Consider the following 17,680-nt stretch of genomic DNA (forward strand, 5'->3'; position numbering starts at 1 on the left):
TGCACCATGCTTTTCACAAATGAGAGAAGGTTCCTGAGCATATGTGACAGATGTGAAAGGGTCTGGAGAAGCCGCAGAGAACTTTATGCTGCCTTTAACATTGTTCAGCATGACCGGTTTGGTGGTGGGTCAGTGATGGTCTGGGGAGGCATATCCATAAAATGACGCACAGACCTCTACAGGCTACACAATGGCACCCTGACTGCCATTAGGTATTGGGATGAAATCCTTGGACCCATTGTCAGACCCTATGCTGGGTCCTGGGTTCCTCCTGGTGCACGACAATGCCCAGCCTCATGTGACGAGAGCATGCAGCCAGTTCCTGGAGGATGAAGAAATTTATACCATTGAATGACCCCCATGCTCACCTGACCTAAATCCAAAAGAACACCTTTGGGACATGTTTCGGTCCATCCGGTGCCGCCAGGTTGCACCTCAGTCTGTTCAGGAGCTCAGTGATGCTCTGGTCCAGATCTGGGAGGAAATACTCCAGGACACCATCCGTCGTCTCATTAGGAGCATGCCCCGATGTTGTCAGGCATGCATTCAAGCACTTGGGGGCCATACAAACTACTGAGCACCATTTTGAGTTGTTGCAATGAAATTTTAGCAAAATGGACTAGCTTGCTGCATAATTTTTTCACTTTGATTTTTGGGGTGTCTTTGAATTCAGCCCTCTGTAGGTGGATAATTTTCATTTCCATCAAATTATGTGCCATCCTTTCATTCCTAACACATTACCCAGTCCATATCAGTTGTGGCAGAGCGAGGCTCTGTCCCAGTAGAAATAGGGCTAGATAGGGCGCATTCACCGTCCGTGAAAGTATCCCAGTGCGCATGCTCGAAATCACGCCGCAAATAGTCAATGCTTTCGACTTGAACGTAACTTACACACAGCCCTATTCGCGTACGAGTTACGCAAACAACGTAAACAACGCAAAATTCGACGCTGTCCCGACATCCATACTTAACATTGGCTATGCCTCATATAGCATGGGTAACTTTACGCCGGAAAAAACCTTACGTAAACAACGTAAAACAATGCGCCAGGCGCGCGTACGTTTCAGAATCAGCGTATCTAGCTCATTTGCATATTCTACATGCAAATCAATGGAAGCGCCACCTAGCGACCAGCGTAAATATGCACCCTAAGATACGACGGCGTAGGAGACTTACGGCGCTCATATCTAGGCAACATTGAGGCGTATCTGATTCTATGAATCAGGCGCCGAGATGCGACGGCCCGCATTCGGAGTTACGACGGCGTATCTGGAGATACTCCGACGTAACTCCTTTATGAATCTAGCCCATAGTGTTAAAATGGACACATGGTATGCACATTTGCTGGGTGCAACTCTACAGAGCGTAGATGTGGACTGGAGAAGACTGCTTGTGCAGCTTTCTCCAGGTTTTGGTATTTTGAAATGGGGCTCTGTAGTTTGGAGATTTCACAGTGTCTGGGGTGGGACGGAATCTCCAACCCTGTTTCCAGACTTTGTTCATTACCAGCAGGGTGTGTGCTCAGGTGAGCACAGCCCTTTATAATGAGAGAGTAAGAAGATCTCAGGGCTCCCAGTTGGAGACAGCTTCTGTAAGAGACAGGAGGTCTCCAGAAAGCAGAGAGGCTGTAGGAGACAGACAGAAAATTGGTAACTGCAAGAGGCACAGCTATAGACGCTGAAGGGAAGCCGCCTATGTTGAGGAGTCTGCTGGTCTGGGTGACCAGGATAACGTACAAAAGTACTGCTACAGAGAGCCAGGTGGGCTATCATTTTCTGTTTGCATTTGATGGGGAAGAACCCCCTGCGTGGGAAACCTTTGATTGAACTTTTTATTTTTGCCTTTTTAATAAAAATAGGCTACCATGCCCTTAAAACGCATACCACGAGAGTCAACAACCCCCAACCTTACACAGTATAGATATCCAGCATGAGATTTTTGCCCGTTGAGATCTGATATGTTTTCAAAGTGTTCCTTTAATTTTTTTGAGCAGTGTATTTAAATTAGACTTGTCACTGATGACATTCTAAAGAAGGAAAAGGGGAAGGAAAATGACTCAGCCTATCTTGACAAGTTGTGTCACCATGTTTTTACCGCTGGTCTATTTTCTGGTCTTATTAATATTTGAATATGTTCTTTGCTAGTGTCCAAGATCTAAGGGGAAACCTGGTATAAAATCTAACAAGCTAAATCATTTTGTTTTCCTTTATTAAAAGCCGTAAAGATGTTGCTGCCGCAAGTGAAAATATATTATATCATTGTAGTGGGTGTGCTGCAATTAGGAAAACAAAAGGATCAAGGCACCATTTGGTGTCTGGTCCCTTAAAAGTATGCGTGATAAGTGAATTGCGCTCCCCTACTTATCCTTTAATTATCACCACCTATTGCTAGGTTCGGATTAGATTATTAATGATCAATATGTAACACCTCTATTTAAATACACAAAAGTGCTAATGTTCTTCCCATGGGTGATATAAGTGCACCCCACAAAAACATAGACCTATATGCAACTTGCATGAGTCTATCTATACCTTTATAACAAAGTGCTCATAAAGTGCTTAAGTGCCATTATTCAATATTTTAAAAGTGACTGCCCATCCTAGGCAAACAAGTTTACACGAAAACCAAAAAAAATAAAAATAAAAATAATATTATAGAACAATATATGAAAAAAATAGCATATATGTAAAACAATTCAGTTCATTAAAGTCCTGATGTGCTAGTTAAATGTTCCTTTAAAGTGCTTTTCCTGTGGATTTATATAATGCAGCAATGATAGCGACACTTTCTGTGATATGACAGCACTTTCTGTGATATTGACACTACGCTCTGTGATATTCCCGTCACCGCTAGAAATGGCCACTCACCAGATCTCAATCAATCAAAATGCCTTTGGTTCATTCCCAGGATAACCACTCCTTTTACACGTCTGTTCACCAATCGCCAGATGCCTTGAATGTGCCAATGGGGTCTATATCTCTCCTATAATGGCTCATAAAAAAGGAGTGCCCCTCATGGTGCAGTATGTAAAAAAATTTATTGACTATTTAAAAACAAATAGATATTGCACTCACATTTAAATGCAGCCTATACGCGTTTCGCAATCAAAGTTGCATCCTCAGTAAGCCTTACTGAGGATGCAACTTTGATTGCGAAACGTGTATAGGCTGCTGATACCCACAGAACTGCGCACTGATCGCGAGGTAGGCGCTGGGAGAACCTGAGAGGAACAATCTTTACCTTCCACCTTGGATTGGCTTTGCATAATCTATTTGTTTTTAAATAGTCAATACATTTTTTTACGTACTACACCATGAGGGGCACTCCTCTTTTTTATGAGCCATTATAGGAGAGATATAGACCCCATTGGCACATTCAAGGCATCTGGCGATTGGTGAACAGACGTGTAAAAGGAGTGGTTATCCTGCGAATGAACCAAAGGCATTTTGATTGATTGAGATCTGGTGAGTGGCCATGTCTAGCGGTGACGAGAATATCACAGAACGTAGTGTAAATATCACAGAAAGTGGTGTCATTATCACAGAAAGTGTCGCTATCATTGTTGCATTATATAAATCCACGGGAAAAGCACTTTAAAGGAACATTTAACTAGCACATCAGGACTTTAATGAACTGAATTGTTATACATATATGCTATTTTTTTCATATATTGTTCTATAATATTATTTTATTTTTTTGGTTTTCGTGTAAACTTGTTTGCCTAGGATGGGCAGTCACTTTTAAAATATTGAATAATGGCACTTAAGCACTTTATGAGCACTTTGTTATAAAGGTATAGATAGACTCACGCAAGTTGCATATAGGTCTATGTTTTTGTGGGGTGTACTTATATCACCCATGAGAAGAACATTAGCACTTTTGTGTATTTAGATATAGGTGTTACATATTGATCATTAATAATCTAATCCGAACCTAGCAATAGGTGGTGATAATTCAAGGATAAGTAGGGGAGCGCAATTCACTTATCACGCATGTTTTCCTTTATTAACTGGTGGAATGGATGAAGATATCAGAAAAATACAGACAACGTATTATAAGCTATTCATCTATGAACTTTTTGAACTTATAACCTTAGTTTGTCATCTGTATTTGTGTGTAAAGCCCGAATGATACAAGCAAAATGTTATTACTATACATAATTATTAAAGCAACATACCTCCACAGTGAGGTGCCAGTGATTTCTATAGAAAGGTTAATACCTATTCTGAAGGGCTATTACAGGTCATGAGAATTTTTTTTAACAGTGTCATTACCATACTAAAATTATTTTTTCTATTTATTAATTACAGTGATATATGGCTCTACCATGTATTACAGCAACTGAAGAATTATCTCAACCCCAATGTAACAGACTCAATCTCACATTTTCATTGTACCTTTTTCATCATACCTTGTATATACAAAACTGTCTGTTTGTTGGGGGGAGGAGTGCATGCCATGGCCCGAATCCTCACAGCAATCTCCTCTGAGGCTTTATAACATCATTGTAGGCTTTTTGTGGGTTCCTGTGCGGCCTGGATGGTGATATAGCCCTGTTTGATGTAATGCCCCTCTATATTTGTGCCTTCCTCTGTTGACGATTTTGCAGTTTGAACCTGGCTTACCTGACCCTTTCCTTTTTTTTGTTGACCACATGCCCATGCCCTTGTACACATATACCAGCTCACAATAAGCAGTCTCCTGATGAAGCTTTTTGAAGTGAAACGCGTAGAGATAACACATTGTAATCATTATAAAGTGTTCCATTATCACATGGATAATGTAATCAGAGCTGTTATTGGCATCCTATGCCACTGTTTGGACTAAAGGCATTTGCATCTTGTATAGTTGCCTTTAAATGGATGTTACATTCTGTAATATTCTTTAAGATCTTGTATGGAATTAAAATGCGATGTAAAGCAGTGATGGACAGCATTATGTGTAGGTGTAGATTGTGGAGGTTATGACAGACACAATATGCAGACTGGGTGTGTAGGACGTGCCAGAAGGTATGGTGGTGATTGTGCAGGGTATGACAGCACACATAACATGTCGAAGGGGTGACAGGAGAGGTTATTACAGCATACACAATACGTAGGCAAGATGTGTAAGATATACTGTGCATAAGTGCCAGAAAGTATGGCTGCTTCCGGTATGTATAGAACAGTGTAGAAAGATATGACAGTGGGTACTATGTGCAGAACAGGAGCGTAATGGTTAGTCAAACCCTTCATGATCAGAACAATTTTTTTGCATAGCAAAATGATGTTCATGCTGTTTATTAGAAGATCAGTCTTTGTACTGGAAACCCACAGGAAACACTGGCACAATATCAGCTTTTGTACTGAGCCCTGAGAACTGAGCGATCGGCAGTGTTTGATGTCTTGGTTCTCAATGTTAGAGTCGGCGGGGGACAGATGCTGTATCAACTAGGCCCCTAATCTACATGCAGAGCACCGTACGCATGGATTGCATTGTGTTTTTTTTTTAATGAAGCACACGATTAGAGCCTGAAGCTCTAATTGGCTTAAAAAAAGGTGGGTTTAGGGTGCAGAGCACTGCGCCCGAAGCCCACCCAGTTGTGACATTAGCTAATACAAATTTGCTAATGTCTTCCTGTTTCTCCTCCCAGGCAATCAGGAAGCGGGTCCTGAGACCCTATGAGTCCGAAGTCCTGATTGGCCAGGAGGAGAAGTGACTGCCGGGACTCAGGAGGAGAAGCAGGGGAAAGCCGCAACCTGGATGGGGTAAGTGCTAGGCTGGTGAGAGAAACACAAAAAAAACACTAATAATTGGCACACATGCTTTATTTCTGAACAATCTCAAGAGTATGGCACAGAAGCTCTTTCCATTTGTTGGTGCTTGACAAGAAAGTAGTAGTCAGTATAAGTCTTTCCACAATGAGAGCAAATATATAATTTCTCTTGGCTGTGGATTTTCAAATGTTGGTCAAGACCAAATTTGCGTGTAAACCTCTTCCCGCAATCGCTACACTCATAGGGCTTTAGCCCAGTGTGAATTCTGGAATGGACATTAAGATTTGAGGCACTGGTAAATGCTTTATTACACAGGATACATTTAAAAAGCTTAATTTCCATGTGGCTTTTTTGATGCCGGTAAAGACTTGAGCTATGGGCAAACCTACGAACGCAATACTTGCACCCATATGGTTTATCTTCCATGACTCTTCTCTCGGTACTGTCCAAGGTTGGTGGATAAGTTACATTTTCAAGTTCAGGGCTAGGGTTTGCCTCTGTATCACGCAGTGGTAGGTCTGACCTATTACAGATGAATGCATTGAGGTCAGTGCTTTCTGTACCAGTTGTAGCAGCACTGGCATAGACTACATTGCTGAGGTCCTGTGAACTATACACTGGTATTTTGATTGTTTCCTTGGCTGGATGAGATATCTTTCCTACAGATTCTTGTTCTGGTGGTAAAGGTTTGTTCACAATGGAGTGATCTGTGTTCTCTTTGCCAAGTATTTCTCCTGAAAATTAAAAGCGGGACAATCAGGACCGTTAAATATAATAAATTACAATAACCATATTACTTGCATATTTTTTTCAGACCTTAGTGTGCAATACATTGTACAGGTCACCACCTGCACACAGTCTCCATGGAAAAACAAAACACTATCAGATTTGTCACACTGCTTGGCACACTGAAACTGGACTACTGCAATACACTGGCTTTTGATCATTAATTATCGTTAGAAGGCTGTATTTTACAGTTAAACCAGATTTCACCAGCAGGTGACACAGCAAAATAACTATCAGGCCCCGTACACACGTCCGAGAAACTCGACGGGCAAAACACATCGTTTTGCTCGTCGAGTTCCTTGTGAAGCCGCTGAGGATCTCGGTGAGCCAAGTTTCCCCATTGACTAACGAGGAAATAGAGAACATGTTCTCTATTTGGCCCGACGAGATCCACACGACCGGGTTTCTCGGCAGAATACGGCTCAGATCGAGTTTCTGGCTGAAGTCGTGTGTACGGGGCATAACTGATTCCCAGAAAAAAAGGGTGAAGCAAGGGTAAGAGGACATAAACAAAAGGTTTTAAATGTACTAGCGTTTTTTATTTTTATAGCAGTTCTTGGTTTCTACCAATGAGGGGAATATACTTTTTTACTTACTGTAAGTCTATTGAGGGACAGACAAATTTAAGAGTTTCTTAAATAGTTGGGTTATACGGTTGCATATGGATGGTTGGCACATTGGCAAACATAAAAGTTGAAGCCAGCCCCTCTCCAACTGTCTTATTTACCTACAAATATGTGTGGAGGAAGTTACAGATCTTATCTTAAGGCACAAGCAACCTGATACTAAGGGTTCATCAACCCAAGAGACCAATAGGAAAAATATATGCAAAAGAAAAAAAAAGGGTGTTCAAGGATGGCCCATCAGTATACCAATGTACAAACCACATATCCTAAAAACATTATATTTTATTACAAAACATTATTGGAATTAAACATACAAAAAGTGGAGATAAGAATCTGTTATACTTCTGTACACAAGCACATAAAACCCCTCTCTAACCCTACCTCAATTTGTAATGCTTTAGTTTTCTGAGCAAGCAGTGTAAACAGTCAAATACACAGAGGCGGGACCTGCTGTGCCAATCAATGGACTTCAAGAAAAAGATTTTAATTTTCTTTATTGTTCATTGCGGGACAAATGAATTTTGGAAACTCTTAAACAGTTAAGGCATCCAAAAGCATTTTAACTGAGGGGTGGACAACAGCTACAAAAATAAATCATCACCTGAATCAAGGCTAGCTGAAGAAAGCGCCAAACCAATTATGGCAATTGCCGTGACAAAGGGAGGACACTATGGATAAACCTGGTGCTCCAGACCAGGACAGATAAACACAGCAAAAGGGGATATCTATAAAAAAAATAAAGAGACGTCTTTTGTTACACTTTACATAGTTTATCTGGGCCAAGCTGGCCCAAATGAACTATGCCCTTTACCAACATGTGAGGCCATTAGGTAGGTGTGCAGTATATGAGGCTACATACAGCATACAGGACTGTGTTCCAGGTTCAAGCTGAGACCTTCCCGTCTCATACTGGAACACAATAAAGTCTTTCTGAGTGGAGCTCAGCAATTTATTCTAACAATGACTACAAAGCTTTCTTGGTCCATCGGTCTGTTTTCATCAGACAAACTGATCGTGTGTACAGGGCTTATCACTGTTTGTTACGGACATGTTCAGGAGGACGAATAATTGCCCCTCCGTTGCCCTTTCCTCTCTGTTCCCAGGGTTTTGGACTTCCAGCGGACTTTTCCATGGATTTTGCTCCGAACAAAACTTAAATATGATTTTTTTTCTGCTCTTTAGCGCCACCATTTGGGCAACTTCTGCTAATGTTGTCTTAATGTTTAACATTGGTTCTGAGCATGCGTGTTTGTACTTTGGATTTTAGTTGGACGGATTTGTGTACACACGATTGGATAAACCAACGTAACATATTTATTGTCAGACAGTTGGTGAGCATGAACAGCCAACATTTGTTGTCGTTAATTCAGCTAATTATTGTCTGATGGAGCATACACACAGTCGGATTATCCGACACAACACGTCCATCAGACAATTATGGCCATAAAATAGGATCGTGTGTACGGGCCTTCAGTGTCAAGGGCCAAACCGATACAGTTGCAATACCTGAAAAAGATAAAGGTCACTACACTATCAAAGGCTTTACAAGTGTCTAGTGACACAATCACATGGGTAGGAGGTACAGTCATGGGGATAGGTCAAATTGTGAAATCATCTTTGAATATTTATCCTGGTAGAACAGCCTGGTATAAAGCCCTCTTGATCACTCCCAACCAATTTCGCAACAACCCCATTCAGATGATTGACCAGGATCTTGGCCAGAATTTTAACATCCACAGTAATTAGAGATATAGGTCTATAAGTCACATTTGAGCGTATCTTTCCGTGGTTTCAGTATAAAAATAATTAAAGCCTCTCTCATAGAAGGAGGGAGCACTCCATCTTTTAGGGCCTCATATGTACTGAGTAAGATGGGACTCAAGGTGTCAAAATTGTGCATACCATTCAGCTGGAAAGCCATCCAAGCCCGGTGTCTTATGAGTCGGGAGCTGCGAAATTGCTAGGGAGAGCTCCTCAACAGAGAGAGGTTCGTCCAATTCAGTCCGGTCTTGGTCAGAAAGTCGGGAAAGCACCGTCTGGATCAAGTAGTCGTCCAGTTGGGCATCGGAGTAGTCAGAAGAAAGTAGTGTATAAATCATGATAGAAGGCGAGGAAGGTGTCTGTTATCTCCTGAGGGACATCACTAACCCTATCCTGAGAAGTTCACCTTATTGCCGTGCTCGAACGACTTCTGAGTGACATACGTTTTTTAGTAAGATCAAAGAGGCAGAGCTCATCGCCAGATGCCGCATATGCAGAGGGATCGCCAGGGAGATGTTCTTTCAGCCACACCTGGTGCACAGGTGATCGGTTGGGCTCATCAGTATGATGGACTCTCCGATCACCTGACACCTACTGGTCCCATCCATAGGACACTTGTCCATATCGATGGGCGGTCACTTCTTTAAATGCTGGTCTACCTCTTTTGCTCGCACTATCCCTGGGGTACTCCTCTTTGCAATTTCTTAGAATGGGGGTGGGAGCAGATTTAAGCTTAGATAGGTTTTGATAAGACTTCCACTTCCACTAATAATCCTCACTCTCCTTCTCATAAGAATCACTTCCCTCCAGCTTTCAATATAGGCATCTAGTCTCAGATGGAGTTAAATAAAAAAGATAAAGAAGAATCTAAAAAAGAAGAAGGAGTTGGAGCCTTGTATTCACTCACAAAAAATACAAAGCTTCCTCTGAGTTGCTGAGCAGCACTCAGCCTGACTCAATTTTGTTATGGGAATGGGATAGGAAATCCCTGTACTGTGTACATGTAAACAATATATTCAAAGAATAACAGCTTGCGGACCACCTACCACATATTTACTGTGGCAGAACGGCTCCACTGTGCGAGTTCACCTACATTTAAGTGATCCAACACTTGTGGGTAAAGCGTGCATGTGTGGCCCCCCTGTCTGTGCTGTAATTCGCTACAGCAAAAGTCAATCAGTGGGTTTTGGTCAACGATTTATGGCCAGAACCCGCTGATGAGCTGAGTGCTGGTAAACAACACAGAGCTCTCTACAGACAGCAGCGACATGCTGTTTTTTTCCTTCTCTGCAAAGTAGGGAGTAAAAACCTGCACACCGCTCAGTAAAAATTCTAGATACACAGTAAATATTGTAGGCACACTGTAACCCCTTTATTGCCCCTAAATGTTAACCCCCTCCTAGCCAGGTGTCATTACAGTGTATACTATATAATTGGCACGGATCACTGAATTAGTGTCAGTGTCAGACGCACGATCGCAGCCCCACGAAGTTGCTGATCGTTTTTTTTTTTATTAAACTAATTAACTTTCACAAAAAAAAAAAAACCCACAATACACACGTTTCATTTTTTTATGTTTTACCGCAAAAACTAAAAAAAACACACACATTTTTTTTTTATAAACAACATTTTAAAAAAACAAACGTGGTGATCAAATACCACCAAAATACTGATTGTTTTTTGTGAAAAAAAAAAAAGATAGAAGTTTTGTTTGGTACGGTGTTGCATAACCACGCAACTGCCAGTTAAAGTAGGGCAGGGCTGAATAACAAAAAATGGCCTGGTCATGAAGGGGGTAATAATCGTCTGGAGCTGAAATGGTTAAACAGTTTAAAAAGCACTGATGCTCAATGGCTATACAACATTGTTAGAGATCACTCATATCTATACTGCTTATAGTCAATTCAGGTAAAATGCATAGAGTGGGAGGGAGCTTTTGCCATCATCAAGTTACCAAGAAGGTATCAGCTGCTGCTTATGCTGAGCAGAACCAGAACCAGTACCAGTAGGAGAATATGGGCTGAATCCACCTGATGCAGCAGGACTGTCCTCCTCAGTGTTTCTTTGAGAGGACCTGTTGCACTGGGTAGTGGAAAAAAAACTAGGCCCAAAGTGAGGTACTCAACGTGCATATGACCAGAGGCAACCAAGTCACTGTATAAGGGGCGGTGGAACAAGACAGGTGGTTGGTTGATACACAGGGTGCTGCAGGAGTGGCAGCCAGATGCTGTGTTTTCTAGACTGTAATGGCAAGAGAAAGATTGTGGAGCAATACTCCACTAAGTGCATGGTGTCGGCACTGAATTCTCTCAGTCACAACCCTTAACAAGAGAAAAAACTGTTGCAGGAAATTTAAAAAGACACCCAAACAGTACCAGTTGTGATGTAACTCCTAATGTTTTAGCCCAACTGTCTTTAAAACACACACAAGAGGCTGTGCAACGCCCCTAGACTAAGAAAACACTCTTTAGAAAACAGTAGACAGGTCTGGAAAGTGCCCCAATTCTGGAGGACCAGTGCCTGAAAGGCAAATTGCAGGCAAATTACCCAGTCCAATAGGGTCTGGGTACAGCCTTCAAAGAGGCAGGCGTTCTTCACGATCTGGGGACATTATATGGCGGCATTTTTGCAATAGGCTTCCAAGGACCTCCTTATTTTTGAAACCACTCTTAAGTGGTCTAAAAGCTTCAAGTCAGTGTTCTGTTACTCAGGGTACCTCCTTGTTTACTGCTGCTTGGTTTAATATTCTAGCCATTGCTTCTTGACCAACCTTCTGCCCCCTGATGACCGTTCCTTTTCAGCATCTGACCGCCCTGTCATTTGTTACTATAACTTTGTTTTTATGATAATATCTCCCTAACTGCATGGGGGGGGCGCATCATGTGGCGCTTCAGCCCGAGGCCGGCACCGGGGGGGGGCTTGGCGGCTTCAAGATTTTGGATCCAGGATGGTCATGGCGCGAGTTTTTTTGGCTGGGTGGTGGGGGGGGGGGGGGTAAGCTCACTTGCTGGTTGCTACCTGGCTTACCATTGCCCATCAATTTTGAACACTAAACTCACCTACCTGACACACTGACCATTACACTGACTACCTGACATACATATACACCACCTACCTGACATACATACGCCTACCTGACATACATACACCACCTACCTGACATACATACACCACCTACCATACATACACTGACATACATACATACACCTGACATACATACACCACCTACCTGACATACATACACCACCTACCTGACATACATACACCACCTACCTGACATACATACACCTACCTGACATACATACACCTGATATACATACACCTACCTGACATACATACATACACCTACCTGACATACATACACCTACCTCACCTACCTGACCTACATACACTCACCTACCTACCTGACATATATACACCTACCTGACTTTGCATTTTGCATTTACATTTACTTTACTGCCTGTTGGACCTAGAGGCCTTTTTACCTTGCTATCACACGATCGCTCCTCCGCTGGCCTGATCTCTCCTGATCGATCCGAGAGCCGACCGCCCAAGCTCTGAGTGGGGATCATCTCAGTGATGTGGCGCGGCGCCGCGGTATTGTAATTCCCACCATCTGGAGCTTTGGGCGCCTATGATGGACGTCACAGGTCCCGCATTGGATCACAGGTCCCGCATAGGCGTTGGGCTCCAGAAGGCAGGACCAGCCTGCTATCCCACTCGGCAGGACTCAGCCACAATCGGTTTGGCGGCACTCGGCAGGACTCGGTCTCTGCGTGGCGGCAATCGGGATCAGAATGGTCCCGGTGCTCGGGGCCAACAACGACCCATTCGGGGCTCCAGCACCCTAAGCCCGGGCCTTTCATATTTCTCACACTTAAATGATTCAGTTCAAATAAACTTTAATATATTACACAAAAGATAACCCGAGTAAATCCAAGATGCAGTTTTTAAATTATTATTTAATTTATTAACCCCTTCCCGACCAGCCGCCACAGTTATAATGTGTCAGGTTGGCTCCCCTGGGCGAACCATCGTAGCTGTACGTCGGTTCACCTTTTGACAACTAGGGGGCGCGCCGGAGCACCAGTGATCGCTCCACACAGAGACAGAGCGGGCATCTGTCAATGTAAACAGACAGATCTTCGTGCTGTCAGGGGTGAGGAGAGAGATCTGCTGTTCATACCAAGTATGAACGACAGATCGTTCTCTTCATTCCATGCCCAGTTATAATCACTCCCTAGGTAACAGTTAACCCCTTGACCGCCTCCTACTGTTAACCCCTTCCCTCCCGGTGACATTTACACAGAAGATAATAGTAATAGTAATTATGCACTGGGTTCAGACTTTTTATTCTAAATATAATCCAATAGGAGTTTTACTTAAGTTCATAACCTTTTAACGCATAAAAAAATAAAAAATAAAGTGGATATTTCAGTTGTAAGTGAATGCAGATGGGTCAATCACAGTTTTTTAAAACCTCTGGGAATTCAGCAGCAATATCTTTCTTTCTGCAGTTCCATTACAAAGATAAAGAGATTTTCTGCATTGGGGAAAAATGAAAATCAGCTGTTTTAAGTCCCTGCGAGATTTGAGAAGCCGTTTCAACCACCAGATTCCCTCTAAATGTGAAATGGCACTTAAAAAAGAACTAGAAAGCCTAAACATCTCAGAAGCTAGCGCAAGTTACTAGCACAGAAACAACCAGCACAGGAAGTGGCAATTCTCAGTGACTTACAAAATTCACTGTGTTGGGCTTAAAGAAGTAGAAGATCAGGGCCAGCTTTTGGGGTGCAAGACCTGTCAATGTGTAGAAGACATGACCAGTGCATCACCCCTACAATGTGAGGAGAGTGTTGTTATCATATCACCCCTGCTCCACGATTGGCCATCCCCCGACTCTGTGGACACATATCTTGCACATTACCACTATGCGGGCGGTCTTTGCAAAGCCAGAGTTGTGCTGCCCATTGCTCTGCAGAACCACCTGTATATAGGGTTGCCACCTGTCCAGGATTCACCTGGACACTTTGGGTTTGGAATCATGTGTCCGGGTTTCAGACTGTCTAAAACCCGGACACATAATTTAGATTGGACTATGGTTTCCCAACAGGGTTTCTGGCTGCAGTTGTCTACGCTGAGTGTGTCTGTTGCTCTTTCACACTGCTTAAAGCCAACATTAACAAATACCGCCCCCCCAAACACACCCCTTCTTACTCCTGCCTCTGAGTAAGTACAATAAGGCAAATTAGGGTTCTCAGAGCACCCCTTACATCAGAGTTCCCCTTTACACCAAAGGCCACAGTGTTTCCCTTTACATCAGAGTCCTCTCCTTACATCAGAGTTCTCAGTGTCCCCCCTTAAATCAGGGTTCCAAGAGCATCCCTATATCAGAGTCCCCAGAGTTCTCCCTTACATCCGAGTCTGCAGAGTGCCCCCCCCCCCCCTTACAATGAAAGGGAACTCTGCAAGGTCAGATGTAAAATGGGACTCTGTGGATCCAGATGTAAAATGGGACTCTGTGGCTTCAGATGTAAAGGGGGACTCTGTGGATCCAGATGTAAAGGGGGACTCTTGTTATTAACTTCATAAGATTAGAAATGTTATTTAATAGCAAAAGATATGTATAGTTTATACTATAAAAAAATTGCTGTGCGCCGCTAAAGTGTTTAGGTTTGACTTGAAGAAAAGGTGGCAACCCTACCTGTATAGCTGTAATGTGCTTGCAAGAACCCAGATGTAGAGCAGTGTGGAGGGAACAGAAGCTCTCCAGGATTTCTCCTTGGCTTTGATGTGTCTCATGACACAAAGCCAAGAAGGATGCCAGGGAGGACTTACCTTCAATCTAATTTGGATGGGGCTTTACATCTGAGGTCTAGTAATTATATATATATATATATACACATATACATACATACATACATACATACACATGTAAGCAGCTGTCAGTGATAGGGCAGTCTAGTGCTGCAAGAGCAAGTGGTAAAGTAATCATATGTGTTCATACTGCAGTCAAATTGTTATGTTTTTTTGTATGTATTTATGTTAACACTTCTGCCTCTATAGTGTCTCCAACACCATTTTGGAGGAGCCCTGTGTTCTGATAGGCCGCACGAGATCTCAAGAGATTTGGGCGACCATCTTTGTGTGGTTTCTTTTTATAGTAAAGCTCAGGCTGGTTTTAGGCAGAACAGGTGTGGATGTAGATAGGGACAGAGACCCTGCTTGTGAGGGAGAGACAGGAGAAGCCAGGGAGAGTGTTCCGGCCTGTGAGGGATAGTTTAGGGGTCCTACGGAGTCCTGCAGTGGTAACCTTGGTCGGATGAAAGACTCCCAGCTGCTACGGGTAACGTGTTTCCAGCCTCTTCCAATAAGCATTGTGAACTGGGGTATATAATATACCATTAAGTGGGAAGTGCCTGTGATACTCAGAAAGCCACATCGCTTAGAACTACAGTATCTGTACTGCATATCTGTGCCTCCATGCCTGGAGAGGAATCATTTGCCGTTTGATTGTAAAGACTGTTACTACTACCGCCTCTCGGTAATAAACGTTACCTTGTTCAAAGAACTTTACGTGTGTCTCCCTCAGTGAATCGCCGCACCCCTCACCCCGCTTACACACATACACATACACACACACACACATACATATATATATATATATCAGTGGCGGCTGGTGCTCAAAATTTTTGGGGGGGCGCAAAGGAAAAAAAAAAATTGCAGTCTCACTGTGCCCAAACGCAGCCACTGTTACATGCCATCAAATGCAGCAACTGTGCCATCAATTCGCACCACTGTGCCATGCCATTAAACGCAGTCACTGTGCCATGCCATCAAATGCAGTCACTGTGCCATCAATTCGCACCACTGTGCCATCAATTCGCACCACTGTGCCATGCCATTAAACGCAGTCACTGTGCCATGCCATCAAATGCAGTCACTGTGCCATCAATTCGCACCACTGTGCCATCAATTCGCACCACTGTGCCATGCCATTAAACGCAGTCACTGTGCCATCCATTGTCACCACTGTGCCATCCATTGTCACCACTGTGCCATGCCATTAAACGCAGCCACTGTGCCATACATTGTCACCACTGTGCCATGCCATTAAACGCAGCCCCTGTGCCATACATTGTCACCACTGTGCCATGCCATTAAACGCAGCCACTGTGCCATACATTGTCACCACTGTGCCATGCCATTAAACGCAGCCACTGTGCCATCCATTGTCACCACTGTGCCATCCATTGTCACCACTGTGCCATCCATTGTCACCACTGTGCCATGCCATTAAACGCAGCCCCTGTGCCATACATTGTCACCACTGTGCCATGCCATTAAACGCAGCCACTGTGCCATCCATTGTCACCACTATGCCATCCATTGTCGCCACTGTGCCATGCCATTAAACGCAGCCACTGTGCCCTTTAATGGTCGCCGCTGTGCCAATTGTCCCCACTGTGCCCTGTAAATTGCGTTCCCCCCCCGGCACTTACCTTTACTGGAGTCAGGCATCCACGTCCCACGATGTCTTCTCCCGCCCTCGATGACTGACAGGCGTCTCAGCCAATCAGGTTACAGGTAGCCAGAACCGGCCAACGTGATTGGCTGAGACGCCTGTCATCTTATTCAAGGGGCGTACAGTCTGTGCGCTCCGAGAATAAGCTTCAGGGACCATAGGGCTGTATTGGGAAAGCCTATCGGAGCCGTTGGCTTTGATAGACATTTCCCTACAGCCAACCAGCTGGCGTTATTCAGATGGCCGGACATTGAGCGCCGACCATCTGAATAACAGCGGCAGCGGCGAAAATAACATAGATTCGTGCAATGCATGAATCTATGTTATTTACTCAGTGGCGGTGAGAGCCAGAGGGGGCGGCGCTTCAGCGCCCTCTATGGACGAACCGCCACTGATATATATATATATATATATATATATATATATATATATATATATTATATATATATATATTACATACATACACACACACACACACACACACACACACACACACACACACACACACACACACACACACACACACGGCTCAAAATTTCAAGTCCTGAGCTACTAGCCAGGCCTTAAGAGTCACTCGCCACCAGTTTCCCCACCCTGCCCCGCCCCTAATTCCACCACTAAATACGCCCTCATAAATGATCTCATGAAATTATACTGTTAAATGTTATTTGCAGAATTAAGTTCCAAAAATACATTTTAACAATATTATCATATAGAATCAGACTACAGAGTTCCCTTTACATCACAGTCCAGTCCACAAAGTTGTCCCTTATATCAGAGTCTGCAGCTTTCCCCCCAACATATGGTCTGCGTTTCCCTTATTAGAGTTTCCACTTACATCAGAGTCTACTCTCTGCAGTATTGTCCTTTACATCCGAGTTCCCCTTTATGTCGGTGTCGGCAGAGTTCCCCCTTATGCCCGAATCTTTTCCAGTCCTTGTGTGTGGGCAGTTGTGCCAACTGGTTCTTTCATCGACACATCTACTTCGACACCAGGGGGCAGGGGCAGAAGACTGTCCAGAGCGGGACTGAAGATTCACTTTAAAAGAGATTTACAGTGTATGGCCATCTTACAGGAGATTATACAATCTCCTGTAAGATGGCTATACACTGTACAACCTGATTATACAATCTCCTGTAAGATGGCTATACACTGTACAACCTGATTATACAATCTCCTGTAAGATGGCTATACACTGTACAATCTGATTATACAATCTCCTGTA

At 43.4% G+C, this 17,680-nt stretch overlaps 1 protein-coding gene across 3 annotated transcripts in view; it reads right to left on the reverse strand.

Annotated features, from left to right (window-relative positions):
• Positions 1-5,789: 5,789 nt before the first annotated feature.
• The window catches only part of LOC120919544 (zinc finger protein 37-like), a 69,251-nt gene continuing 57,360 nt past the window's right edge, over positions 5,790-17,680 (reverse strand). For all 3 annotated transcript variants that reach the window (XM_040331747.1, XM_040331750.1, XM_040331749.1), the window contains exon 4: positions 5,790-6,490. In XM_040331747.1, coding sequence (XP_040187681.1) covers positions 5,823-6,490 — 668 coding nt within the window. In that variant the 3' untranslated portion in view covers positions 5,790-5,822. The remainder of the gene's footprint in view (positions 6,491-17,680) is intronic.

Source organism: Rana temporaria, chromosome 12, assembly GCF_905171775.1.
Source record: "Rana temporaria chromosome 12, aRanTem1.1, whole genome shotgun sequence".
NCBI lineage: Eukaryota > Metazoa > Chordata > Amphibia > Anura > Ranidae > Rana > Rana temporaria.